At 41.2% G+C, this 14863-nt stretch overlaps 1 protein-coding gene across 3 annotated transcripts in view; it reads right to left on the bottom strand.

Moving 5' to 3' along the window:
* adamtsl3 (ADAMTS-like 3) overlaps positions 1–14863 on the bottom strand; it is a 190935-nt gene that overhangs the window by 162001 nt on the left and 14071 nt on the right. For all 3 annotated transcript variants that reach the window (XM_069172923.1, XM_069172924.1, XM_069172925.1), the window contains exon 3: positions 7959–8078. In XM_069172923.1, the coding sequence (XP_069029024.1) occupies positions 7959–8078 (120 nt within the window). The remainder of the gene's footprint in view (positions 1–7958; positions 8079–14863) is intronic.

Genomic DNA, 14863 nt, shown 5'->3' with positions numbered 1-14863 from the left:
TCAGACATTTGGCCGATTAGTGAGTCAGTATGTTTTTAAGTTAATTTGTGGAGCACCTTTCATAGATATAAAATCATAAATTGCTTGACTGTAATAAAACAGCCCACAAACAGCATGATTTTTTTTGAACAGTTAAAATCACAAAAACAGTAAAATCTCAATTAAAACCCAAATAACAGCAAACAGACGAGGACACAGAGAGATGAGCCGGTAAAAGGATAATACAACAAATATAAGCTGTATAGAGAGACTAACCAATAGCCTGTCAGAATACAAATGTTTTTAACTGGCTTTTAAAGATGTACACATCTTAAAATCCACCAGATGGCAGTGAAGCTTAATGATGACCAAACATAGGCCATTCTAGAAATACGATATCATGATCCACATTCACTCAGAAACTGTGGTTTCATAAAGGAGAACAAGGACATCGTCATCAATTGTGATAATAAATAAATGGAATTACAAACAAAACTTCGTAGCCCAACCTGCTAATGAGGCTAACAATACTCAAACTGTTGGAAGATAATGTGAGCCAGTCACAGACAGCATGAACCACCAGGGGGCCGTAATTCAAATAGAAAGGGATTGAGGTGACTGGTATCGACTTTGCTCAGGTGATAGTCCAGTTCAGCTAGCAGTAGTTCTGGATATGAGGACGTGGTCATCATACCATCGGACAGAGGTGACAGGAAGAGGTAGAATTATGGGTACAACCACCTGAGACCTGATCAAGGTAGACAGGCTGAAGAAAGGAAACCAACTTGTGCTTCCAGAGGATATACAAAGATCACGTGTTATCATCAGGATCACATGTTATCATCAGGATCATGTTATTATCAGGATCATGTTATTATCAGGATAACATGTTATTATCAGGATCACGTGTTATTATCAGGATTACGTGGTATTATCAGGATCACGTGTTATTATCAGGATTACGTGTAATTATCAGGATCATGTTATTATCAGGATAACATGTTATCATCAGGATCACATGTTATTATCAGGATTACATGTTATTATCAGGATCATGTGTTATTATCAGGATTACGTGGTATTATCAGGATCACGTGTTATCATCAGGATCACATGTAATTATCAGGATAACATGTTATTATCAGGATAACATGTTATTATCAGGATAACATGTTATTATCAGGATGTGTTATTATCAGATCACGTGTTATTATCAGGATTACGTGGTATTATCAGGATCACGTGTTATTATTAGGATTACGTGGTATTATCAGGATCACATGTTATCATCAGGATCACATGTTATCATCAGGATAACATGTTATTATCAGGATCACATGTTATTATCAGGATAACATGTTATTACCAGGATTACGTGGTATTATCAGGATCACATGTTATTATCAGGATAACATGTTATTATCAGGATTATATGTTATTATCAGGATAACATGTTATTATCAGGATTACATGTTATTATCAGGATTACATGTTATTATCAGGATTAAATGTTATTATCAGGATTACCTGTTATTATCAGGATTACATGTTATTATCATGTCTGCCTCTTTAAAGCCTCTTTCAAAACTAACTTGTAGAAAAACGGGAGGCTTTGAAGTGAAGCAACAGAACATGATCCTGATAACATGTGATCCTGGTAACATGATCCTGATAACATGATCCTGATAGCGTGATCCTGGTAACGTGATCCTGATAACATGTGATCCTGATAACATGTGATCCTGGTAACATGTGATCCTGATAACGTGATCCTGATAACATGTGGTCCTGATAACATGTGATCCTGGTAACATGTGGTCCTGATAACATGTGATCCTGGTAACATGTGATCCTGATAACATGTGGTCCTGGTAACATGATCCTGATAACGTGATCCTGATAACGTGATCCTGGTGACATGTGATCCTGATAACATGTGATCCTGATAACATGTGATCCTGGTAACGTGATCCTGATAACATGTAATCCTGATAACATGTGATCCTGGTAACATGTGATCCTGGTAACATGTGATCCTGATAACATGTGATCCTGGTAACATGTGATCCTGATAACATGTGATCCTGATAACGTGATCCTGGTAACATGTGATCCTGATAACGTGATCCTGATAACATGATCCTGGTAACGTGATCCTGATAACGTGATCCTGGTAACATGTGATCCTGATAACATGTGATCCTGATAATGTGATCCTGGTAACGTGTGATCCTGGTAACATGTGATCCTGATAACGTGATCCTGATAACATGTGATCCTGGTAACGTGATCCTGATAACGTGATCCTGGTAACATGTGATCCTGATAACATGTGATCCTGATAACATGTGATCCTGGTAACGTGTGATCCTGGTAACGTGTGATCCTGATAACGTGATCCTGATAACATGTGGTCCTGATAACGTGATCCTGGTAACATGTGGTCCTGATAACATGTGATCCTGGTAACATGTGATCCTGATAACATGTGGTCCTGATAACATGTGATCCTGATAACATGTGGTCCTGATAACGTGATCCTGGTAACATGTGGTCCTGATAACATGTGATCCTGGTAACATGTGATCCTGATAACATGTGGTCCTGATAACATGTGATCCTGATAATGTGATCCTGATAACATGTGATCCTGATAATGTGATCCTGATAACATGTGATCCTGGGTAACATGTGATCCTGGTAACATGTGGTCCTGATAACATGTGATCCTGATAACATGTGATCCTGGTAACATGTGATCCTGATAACGTGATCCTGGTAACATGTGATCCTGGTAACATGTGATCCTGGTAACATGTGATCCTGATAACGTGATCCTGGTAACATGTGATCCTGGTAACATGTGATCCTGATAACGTGATCCTGGTAACATGTGATCCTGGTAATATGTGATCCTGATAACGTGATCCTGATAACGTGATCCTGATAATGTGATCCTGATAACATGTGATCCTGGTAACATGTGATCCTGATAACATGTGATCCTGATAACATGTGATCCTGATAATCTCCTCCATCTTTTACTGCTGTTTACAGCAGGAACTTACAACAAGCAGCTGATAGAGTCTGAAGTTGCACACGTCACGTTTTATTTCCTGCTTTCCCACCTGCAGGAACAATTGTTGTTTTTCCACTGACCAGTTGATTGTGTTGTTTGAACTGTGGCCTACAAAACTATCCACACTGACACAAATCAGCCCCGTCTCTAATATACTGATATATCTTTGCATAAACTAGATAATAACATTGGTGGTGTGAAATAAACAAAATAAACAATACACAAAACAGGCTTTTTAAAGTGATCAGACCTCCACCTGCTGCCTGCATGGTGGCAGTCTGGGAACAAAAAACAACTGAAGAACAACTTTTACACCTCATGGATTCGAACCTCGTCTCTGATCAATGCCACCAAACCACCCTCCCTTCTAATACTGTGGAAAAGTGTCCTCCTTCAAATTGAATTATTCTTACTGTCTCCTACAAAACTCATTAAATCATTAAAACACAACAGGTAAATTCAACGACAGAAAGACGACAGAGAGACTATTAAAATCTGAAGGTGTGGACTACAGACTGGATATAAAACCACAGACTGGATATAAAACCACAGACTGGATATAAAACCACAGACTGGATATAAAACCACAGACTGGCTATAAAATAACAGACTGGCTATAAAACTACAGACTGGCTATAAAACTACAGACTGGCTATAAAACCACAGACTGGCTATAAAACCACAGACTGGATATAAAACTACAGACTGGATATAAAACTACAGACTGGCTATAAAACAACAGACTGGCTATAAAACAACAGACTGGCTATAAAACTACAGACTGGCTATAAAACTACAGACTGGATATAAAACCACAGACTGGATATAAAACCACAGACTGGATATAAAACACAGACTGGATATAAAACTACAGACTGGATATAAAACTACAGACTAGATATAAAACTACAGACTGGATATAAAACCACAGACTGGATATAAAACTACAGACTGGATATAAAACACAGACTGGATATAAAACTACAGACTGGATATAAAACTACAGACTAGATATAAAACACAGACTGAATATAAAACTACAGACTGGATATAAAACTACAGACTAGATATAAAACCACAGACTGGATATAAAACTACAGACTGGATATAAAACACAGACTGGATATAAAACTACAGACTGGATATAAAACTACAGACTAGATATAAAACCACAGACTGGATATAAAACTACAGACTGGATATAAAACTACAGACTGGATATAAAACACAGACTGGATATAAAACTACAGACTTGATATAAAACTCAAAAATACCTGTTTTTGGGGGCATGTCTGTTTGATTGACAGGCCTGTGGTGCAGTCAGGTTACAGCTATCGGTGGGCGGGACGTAGTATCGTCAGGTTTCCAATCAGATCGGTCAGATCCACCGCTGGCTCCTCCCCCAGCTCGTCCAAATATGGTCACTTCCTGCTGCAAACCGCTCCGAACTAACAAGATGGTGACGGACAGAATCTGAACTGGAGGATTCATAACGTTCACAAACCAATGATGACATCACTGATGGTTGATAAAGACACCAAGTTCACATAATAATCACAATGGTATACAAAACAAAAAATTAAAGCAGCGAACAAACCATGTTCCAACAACACCGGATTGCAACGGATATGACCAGGAGGTCAAAGTTCAAGGTGCATCATACATAACAGTATACATACTATATATAACAGTACGTACTGTGTAAGGTTAGTATGTAGTATGTATTAAAAGTGAAAACAAGTGTGATTCAGAAGGAGAAAATGTGCAGAGGGATGTCTGGACGGAGCTGCTGCCTCCATGACGAGCAGCAGAAAACAGATCAACTGAAATAAGGCAGACACGTAAAAATACACTGAATGATGTGCTTTAACCAGATCTTCTTGGACTAACCAGTGTACATTCCTCCATGTTCATCTACACTTGATGAAAGGAAAGAGTGTCCGATAGTGAGTGTTATGAATGAGAGGAAGGACACAGTTAGATGTATTACTGTATGTAATAAAACTACCACAAACATGCCACTAAAGCTTCATCAATGCACCCAGAGAACTCCTGTTTTTGCCTGATTCCCTGTCAGCTAAACATTCACCCTCCAATGACACTCGGACCTGAAAACACATGAAGCGAATAAGAGAGCCCTGTTAAATGTTTCAAAAGAGTCCATTTCTTCTGCAAGTAAAAAGCAGGAAAAGAAAAAAAAACGAGGGACATTTATAGAAGGAATCTCACTCCTCCCTGCAGGCTGAAGGCCGGTGGATGTGAGTGCTTCGTGCACCGGACTGCGTTCAGAAATGTCCTCGCAGCAACATAATGTCATCCTCAGCGTTTGTGCTGCGGCACGCGGCGGTGCACCAACAACCCCGAGCCCTGCCGAGGCCCGCACAGCTCATTCTCTCCAAACGGGCTTCCTGTCTCATCGGGAGACATTTGATGATGTTTGTTGGCTGAAAGGTTTTCACAACACAGCGTGATCTAAAGTTCTGAACCTGATTTCTGTGGATGTGTCCGGAGAGATCTCCTCGTTAACTGGACTCTGGTGCCAGACGGATCGCGTTCCTGCACCGTGCAGCTTTATTAAATCAAAAAGAAGGAAAAAAATCTCCATAATTACAGAAGTACTGGAGAAGAATGGCTGCATTGAGTGTGTGTGTGTGTGTGTGTGTGTGTGTGTGTGTGTGTGTGTGTGTGTGTGTGTGTGTGTGTGTGTGTGTGTGTCCAGACTCTCTGACACACCATACAGAGGCTTAATTCTCACTGTGCCATAAAAAGTAGAGAAAAGCTCTCAGAACAATTTGCATTTTTTTTTTTTTTTTTTTCAAACAGCAGAAATTACCTCTCTGTCGTCGTGACGGCACACAGAACTCAGCAGGAATGCAGTATGAGACCCAAACTGTTTCGTGCCAGCACCTACGTACAGAGCTGTTAAAATGCAGGACTTAAATCCAGCTCCTCCACCAGCCGAGCCAGCAGCCATGAAAGCTTCTGTGATCAAACTTGTAAAATGTATTTTTGTCATGAAATACTCGCTCTGTGCTGATGTGTATCAATAATGTAAGATGGTGTTTTTAAAGTGTGCATTCACTAAAATACACGAGTAACAGCTCTGATCGCAAAATCTAAACCAACATACTCATCGTGTTCCAAAGCAATGACTAAACGACTTCTATTTCATTTACACCTTTCTGCATCTGATGAAGATAATCATCTGTGCAAATAAATAAATCACTATTTGTGCCCAAATACCACCAGACCTGGCACAAAGTGGGCGAACTGGATGAGCCTGATGTGTAAAAATGATCAAATATTAAGTATTTCTGTGGATTTTCAAAATGAACGTTTACAACCTAATGGACAGAAATTGCGTCCGACTTCCTGCCCGATCTTCTGGGTTGAAAAGCGCTGCGAGTTTTCATCACAGAGATGAAGTCACGTCTTCGTTCAAGCTGATATCACGGCGAAGCGTGAAATAGACACGCTTTGTCCTGTCTAAGTGTGAAAGTCACACATTTCTTTAAGCGTGAAACTTAAACCCAAGTCAATGTCATGTGACGCGGGATCATGTGACTGATAACTGAATAATTCCCGAAGCCCCCGATCGCTTCATAATGTCCTGAACATCAACATAAACAGCAGAACTGAGCCTTTCTGATGACGCCCGTCGTTTCTCTGAAAGACAAAGAGTTTTGAGCAAATCCAGTTTTGAAATCACAGCTGACATCTGTACGGTCTCCAACATAGAGCTCACATTACATCCCACTTTGTATGAAAAAATAATACTAATAACAGATTGTGTGCCGACACGACAGCCGAGTTATCAACACTTATCACAGAATACTTTATGGTGAGGTACATGTGAAAACATAATCTCATAAGATTTTTTTTTTTTTTCATTGATATAAAGGCTAATATAAAAAAATCAGAGTATTAGCAATTACATGATGAAAGATCTGGATAGCCTCGACTGTCCTAAAAAAACATGGTGAAGCTTGAATGGTTGAACAACAGCGACCAAGATATGAGCTGCAAAGTGAAAGTAGTGAAATCACACTGAAAATAACCTGCAGGGATTTAAGCAGTATTTAAATGTTCTTTAAAAGAGAAAGCAGAGGATCTACGGAGGTATAAAGACCATGTGACACACAAGTTTTACCATGTCACTCAAACTCACAACGACAGTTTGATGAAAAAGCAACTCCATGTAATCCTCCGGCCTGAAACGCTGCAGCCATCAGAAACTGGAGGATCACCGCTAACATCCGAACAGACTGTAGACATGTCAGCAATCAGCTCCTATCAGACGTCTGTGCACAAAGAATAAAGAGCTCAAAGTTCGGCTCCTGAACAAAGCAGCTGGCTGCTGTTCACTGAGGACAACAGACAAACCAGGAAACAGCAAACCAGCAAACCAGCAAACCAGCATGCGTTCAAGGTCACGAGGAGGAGGAGGATGCTACAGTCCTCCACCTGTTGTTCAACCTGTGGCTTCTGATCTACACTGAAGTAGTAGTTGTGTCTGCATGTCCGCAGACAGACAGACACACACACACACACACACACACACACACACACACACACACACACACCTATACTGTTTCTGTTTCTTAAATACATGTCTGATGTGATGTCATCACAAAGGGACAAACTGAAGCAGGATGAATCTCCTCCAAGTCAAAGAGTTTGAAACAGATGTTGAACAACATGTTCACAGCAGCACATTCAAATATAAAGAATAAAAACGGTCATTAAATAACTTTTCATTTGGGTTTTTAAGACGATCAGAAGAAGCTCCCTCCCATTTAAATCGTGTGTTTATGTTTCGAGGAGAGAACAGCCTCCAGACTATTTTATTCTTCCTTTCAGTTTCATCGGCGGTCCAGCAGCAGTAGAGACGATCACTGACCTGGTCGTCGTATCTGTAGGTGAGAAACTGATCCTCTGTAGCGTCCTCCATGAAGCTACCCTGAGGGGAGAGGAGGAACTCAGGCAGGAACACCGCCGTCTGGGGCTGACTGTCTGAACACTGAACACACACACACACACACACACACACACACACACACACACACACACACACACACACACACACACACACACACACACACACAAAAGAAATATCAGTGAATCAGTATCATGGTAGATGGTATAAATATGAAAATATGAGAATCAGGCTCTAAGAATCGACAACGTTTACACACTTAAATAAAGTCTCTGAGTCACTCCCAGAGACAAAAACCACAGACTGGTTATAAAAGTGTTGAGTACAAAATGGTTCTGATCCAGAAGTGTCTTCAGCTGCAATACCAGCGAGTGCCACTAGAGGTCGGCTCCAAAAAGCCTCCGGCTCCATAGACTCCCATTCAACTTCTCTCATCAAATCCAAAGTGAATAAAATGTGTCCATCAGTTATCTCGGTGTTGTTAGCTAAAGTCACTCCTTCTTATTAGTTTTCTGGAGGTCCATCTGAAAATAATCCCTCATTCATTAGAAAAGAAGATTCAAGAAGACCTGTTTTTGGGGGCGTGTCTGTTTGATTGACAGGCCTGTGGTGCAGTCAGGTTACAGCTTTTGGTGGGCGGGACGTAGTATCGTCAGGTGTCCGATCAGATCGGTCAGATCCAGTTGATACTTGGATTAAACCTGGACTGAAGAGTTCCAGAGTGACAGGGACACCCGTCCTCCTCCTGAACTCACAGAAGGGATTGTTCATAGATTCCACTCCACTTGAATATTAATGATAATTTCACTGTGATTTTTCGCAGCAGTCACTGAGCATGCATGACGGGGTTTTTTGAATGACGAGTGTAAAGCAGGAGAGACTGATTATCACCAGGACGGAGCTTCACACTGAGACTGGATGGAAATAACTGCCATGTGGCATTTAGAGGGCTCCCCAGAGACACACACACACACACACACACACACACACACACACACGTGTGTGTGTCCAGGCCTCTTGCATTGTGTGAGAGTGAGACGATCCAGCATTAAGATTAGTGGTGTCTCCTGCAGGCTTTTAGAGCCACTTAGAGGCCGAGACAGCAGAAGTGGCAGCGGTGTGTGTTTCCCTGAGGAGCGTCACACAGACACACACACACACACACACACATCACAAATCACACACAAATCACACACACATTAAAAATCACACACACACACACTTCACACACATTTACACTCACATCGCTCCGTGAAACTTCACCAGAGCAGGTCACGCAAAGTTTACAATTATTCAGAAGTGTTTGCATGTTGCTTTAATATAGTTTTTAATGTTTATTTCTACTTTCTCTTGTCTCATGTCTCCGGTTTTGTTTCGTGCGAGTTTGGATTTTTGCTTTTTATTGTCTGGTTTATGTTCTTTATTTTTATTGTTTATTTTGCTGAAAATTCTTTTGCATTTATTTTGTATTGAAAAAAAAAAATTCTTGACGAGATTGTGTTTCTTTTTGTTGTTTATCTTTAGTAAATAGTTTCCTGTATATGTATGCTTTTATGTTGATAATGTTGTCAGATGAAAACACACGTGGAACAGTAAACCGTTGTTCCAGGGTGTATTCCAGTTATTTTAATGCAGTCTTTGCTCTTATTTTCTCTTCACAACTGAAATCACGGATTTTTGACCATTTAGTGAAAGTAGTGAAATGAGTTGTTAAAAACAGCTGTCACATTGACTGAGGTGATAACCGTCTGGGGTTTGTCACAGAGAAATAACGTACAAGTCATCGGATCATTAGTAATTTAGCGCTGCATTAAAACAGTCAGTGGTCGTAGCTCTACCACAAAATCAACAAATCATACTCAATCATTTTCTTTAATTTCATAACACTGATATCTCAATCATTTAATAGTATTTTATTTCTCCCAACACTCTCTGATTTCATCATCACTTCTAAATTCAGACAGTTTGCAGGTGCTCAGCGTGTGTTTATGTCACCTGCTGTTTCCAAGGTGACGACCACAGACTGTGTGTAAAAGTGTTCGTAGCTTCCGGCTCACCCGTTGGTTTGTGAACGTTATGAATCCTCCAGTTCAGATTCTGTCCGTCACCATCTTTGCTAGTTCAGAGCGGTTTGGAGCAGGAAGTGACCATATTTGGACGAGCTGGGGGAGGAGCCAGAGGTGGATCTGACCGATCTGATCGGAAACCTGACGATACTACGTCCCGCCCACCGATAGCTGTAACCTGACTGCACCACAGGCCTGTCAATCAAATAGACACGCCCCCAAAAACAGGTCTTCTTGAATCTTCTTTTCTAATGAATGAGGGATTATTTTCAGATGGACCTCCAGAAAACTAATAAGAAGGAGTGACTTTAGCTAACAACACCGAGATAACTGATGGACACATTTTATTCACTTTGGATTTGATGAGAGAAGTTGAATGGGAGTCTATGGAGCCGGAGGCTTTTTGGAGCCGACCTCTAGTGGCACTCGCTGGTATTGCAGCTGAAGACACTTCTGGATCAGAACCATTTTACAGACCTGAAGCTACGAACTCTTTTAGAAACAGTCTGTGATCTGAACACTGAAACAGACACAGAAACAATAAGTTAGCAAATATTCTCAATGTATTTATGTACACGTTGTTTTAAGACAGACAAAAAAAACATTGAACTTCTCCTTTAAGCAAGTTAAATAAGGGTTTAGGAATCTGCTCTATCTCAGTCATTCAAAATGAGCCGAGCTTTTTCCACTGCAAATCTTCCTGTTCACTTTCACAGTGAGTGAAAAGACGTAAACACAGAGTCTCCGTTCAGTGAGGGAGCCCAAGTACCATCGAGAGACTTAACACCAAGATAACCGACTCAAAACACAGCTGATCACCGACAACATAACATCCAACTGTGCTCTCTGCAGGGCAGCAAACAGTTCTGATGCTCTGATGAAGCTCAGTGGGAACAACACCAGGGGCTTTTTCCATGAGTTTGTCTGACAGAGCAGGATTTGTCATCCCGAAAGTGGACCACTTCCATATTAGGCCACACACACACACACACACACACACACACACACACACACACACACACACACACACACACACACACACACACACACACACACACACACAGACAGAGAGTCAGGTTGTCCTGCTGTGAAGTTACTGAGTCGTGGCCGTACAGCAGCCCCTCTAATTGAGTTTACACACCAGTGGAAGCAGAGTGTCAGGACGGCCTTCACACACTCATAACACGCTGCAGTGGCCGGTTCATGCTGGATCACCGGCTCGCTTCAGAGGAGCCGGCGTCGGGATAATAATAATAATACGAGAAGGGCACCATCCCCCGGGCCGGCACGGTACCGGAGGAGGAGGAGGAGGAGAAGAAAGCAGCTGCTACAGTGTGGGACAGGTTATCTTTACAGAAAGTAGTCCTCTGCAGCAGGTCAGAAATCAAAGCTGAGGTTTGTTGACATGGAGGACGGATTCGTTCTGCGTCGGTGGCTCACCACTAGTACGTAAGCAGGGTTTCTGAAACATCTTCAAGGTCGGGTCCGATAAATATGGATCAGAGCGGCCGTATGAGGGCAGGCGATGATTCAGGCTGGAAATCCTGTGCTGACTTCTTCGTTGCTTTAAGTTACCTTGATCTTACAGACCGTGAACGCACCGCAGCTGAACAGAGGATTACTGATTTTATATCACGTTTATTTTGAAGACACATTCAGAGCTTTGCCCTCCTCGTCCTCTGGAGCTTCTCACCGTTGTTTGAATACTAAATAAATGAGAAACAATGGACTGAACTTCATTCCTCCCGACACTGTTCAATAATGTGATTCCCCTCCAACCCGGTATCACAGCAAAGCGTGAAATAGACACGCCCGTCTACTACAGCACAACGTGGGATAGCCACACTTGGCGACATCAAGGCGTGCCAGTTACACGCTTATCCTTTAGTGGAGGAAATTAAACTTGCTGAATGCTTTCAACCATGTGGTTTATAGGAAAATTAAACTATTAGCAAAAAAAAAAAAAAAAAAAAAAAAAAAAGGTCCAACAGTCTGGGAACAAAAAACAACTCAAGAACAACTTTTACACCTCATGGATTCGAACCTCATCTCTGATCAATGCCTCCTCCCCCAGCTCATCCAAATATGGTCACTTCCTGCTCCAAACCGCTCCGAACTAGCAAAGATGGTGACGGACAGAATCTGAACTGGAGGATTCATAACGTTCACAAACCAACGATGACATCACTGATGGATGATGACATCACTGATGGATGATGGTTGGTGTGGACAAGACGAGGCCATACAGGGAGGCTCTTACACAGAGAACCTGTTTGTTGTGATGAAGGAAATGTAGGCAGTGACCGTCCAAATGTTAAGAAATTTCTCTGTGCTGCTTTGACGGACGGTTCTTATATCACACTTTTTATGGAAGTGACTTTTAATGAGACTGCACAGTTATGGTGTGAAGTATCGGTGGTATAAATAACCACAATCAGGTGTCCCAGAGAAGTGATGCAGTTCAGATGACATCCGTATAATGTGAGGGGCCATTTGGGTGGATGGTTTGGCTTGAGACTGTTTGTTACCATGACGATGAAGCTTATACAACTTTAAGGAAGTAGTAACTTCAACAGACAGCTGGTTCAGGTGATCACTTGAAGCCATATGACCTTTGAATGGGTTGAAATTCAGATGTACAATCAGCTCTCACTCCCTTCCAGAACCTTTGAAAGGTTGCTGCATTTCTGCTGATGGATTTTCTCTTCTTTCCATCAACACATAAAAGTTGTCCTTTATCTCATTCAGCACACAAGGCTGGCTCCTGTAAGATAATCTTTTCTTATTATAGAGGTTAAAAGAGTGAGATGAGAGGCTTTGATCTCATCAGGTCTAAATATAACGGCTCTTCTCTGACCCTGAACTCAGTCCAACCCTCGACAGGCGCTCTTCTGTTCCTGGACTCTTTTCACTGGCGTATTGAGATGAAGATGTTTTCTAATTGCAAGAGCTGAAAGTTGCAGTATGATTTTCACCCATAGCTGCCAGATAATCAAGTAAAACTCTGGCAGAGTAACAGGAACATCCCTTCAACAGCCTTCTGCTTCACTGGAAGTCGAGTGTGTCTGCGTCTGTTCGTAGTTTCCTGTCTGTTTGTGTTGAAGCGATGGAGAGTGAAAAAGCTCTTCTAATGAGGCTCATTTATACCCATGAATGGGCTTTTGTTAATGGGTGATGATTTTAGTGCGCGATCGACTCTGGACTGACCCAGCCATGAATGGTCAGTCCATGACACAGAGGCTGGCTTCTTAGTTCAGAGCTGTTCAGGCTTCAAGAATGAATGGGAAAGTGACCTTTAACGAAGTCCTGTAAGAGATGCAAACATCAAACACGCTTTCTCCAGAAGACGTCCTGCTGAGACCATCTGTAGCTCCTGAAGTGTCACATAACCTCAGATAATCTGTCCCTCCAGGAAATCACAATGCAAGTAATCAACGCAGATTCAAACAGCAAAAGTCTTGTGAATTTTCAAGCAAAAACGTCCCTCAGTAGAAGCTGTGATGAAGATATCACAGCACAAGTAACGGCTGTTTCCCACCGCTTCCACGAATCGCCGTCATTGAAGTTGATGGTTAAAGTCAAGTAGTTCCATAATAAACAGGAGGTTTCATGTTTTTAATGACTAAAACACAGCAGCTGTATTAACTGTGTCTGCAGGCTGCAGCACAAAGTAGGAAATTACAACAATGAACACACAACGGACAAAAAAGAAGCCGTTTAACAACGTTTGCCTGATAGAAGACCACAGAGAGGTTGGATTAATCACTGCCTCTGTGATCCACTTTCAGCCAGAACCAAACCTTCCAGGACATCTTATCGGACTGACACCGCAGGGCCCGGCAACGCCCACCGACAGTCACAGCAATCAGAACCGCTGAGAAACAACTGGTTCAGCTGCTCTGAAGTCACAGAGGTGCCGGAGCAGCGGAGTCTCTCGTATTAACCCTACATGCACCTCTCAGTCAAACTTCATGACATTTTGAATTATCGCCCAAAGTGTTCTTCCGGCGGGAAAGCCTTTTTTCATCATGTAATTCCAACGTATTGAAATCTAAGTGACATTCAAACTTTATAAAGTAATCAGTATAAATATCCTTGGCATTTGTTTAGACTTGTTTAAATCAGTCAAAACTGTAATCAGTCCCTCCAGGAGCAAGCTGAGCAAGTAATTTTTTTAAATTCTGTGCTGAAAGTATTAATAGCACAAACTATTTGCAAGCAAAACTTGCTTTATTACCAAAAATAACTCCTCATTTACAATCAGCACAGTTTTGCCTCCTTTCATTACCCAGAAGAAGGAAATTTGAGAAAAAAAACTAAATTTAAACAGGTTTATCGGAAAATGTGTTCTTCACATTAAAATGATGATTAAATGTTTGTGATCAAAGGAAGTGATTCCATATTACTGGATGTTAAATGAGTTTTCTCCACACGTCCAGTTGTCAGAGACGTCTCTTTGTTTGTTTCATCCAGCAGGTCTATGTGTTGAATGAACATGAATTAAACAGCATCTAAAGCTCTTATTTTGAAAGGCTGATGTAGTCCTTGTTTCTATATTCCAGTCACAGACGCTCTGTTCTGGAAACATACGCAGCTTTTAGGACCTTTTAGGAGCTTTTAGGAACTTTTAGGAGCTTTTATCTCCACAGTTCACTAAGTTCAATAAATACATTAAAAAAGATGAGAACTAAAATATTTCTGATGTGCAGCATGATTATTATCACAGGAAGTGATTACACATTTATTGCTTTATCAGGTGGTGCTTAAAAATTATTATTTTTCTTTCTGAACTTTGCAATATTT

This window comes from Embiotoca jacksoni, unplaced genomic scaffold (assembly GCF_022577435.1).
Source record: "Embiotoca jacksoni isolate LCO1_2020_lvr unplaced genomic scaffold, fEmbJac1.0.p SCAF_56, whole genome shotgun sequence".
NCBI classification, from domain to species: Eukaryota; Metazoa; Chordata; class Actinopteri; family Embiotocidae; genus Embiotoca; species Embiotoca jacksoni.
This window is presented reverse-complemented; position numbering and strand designations above follow the sequence as displayed.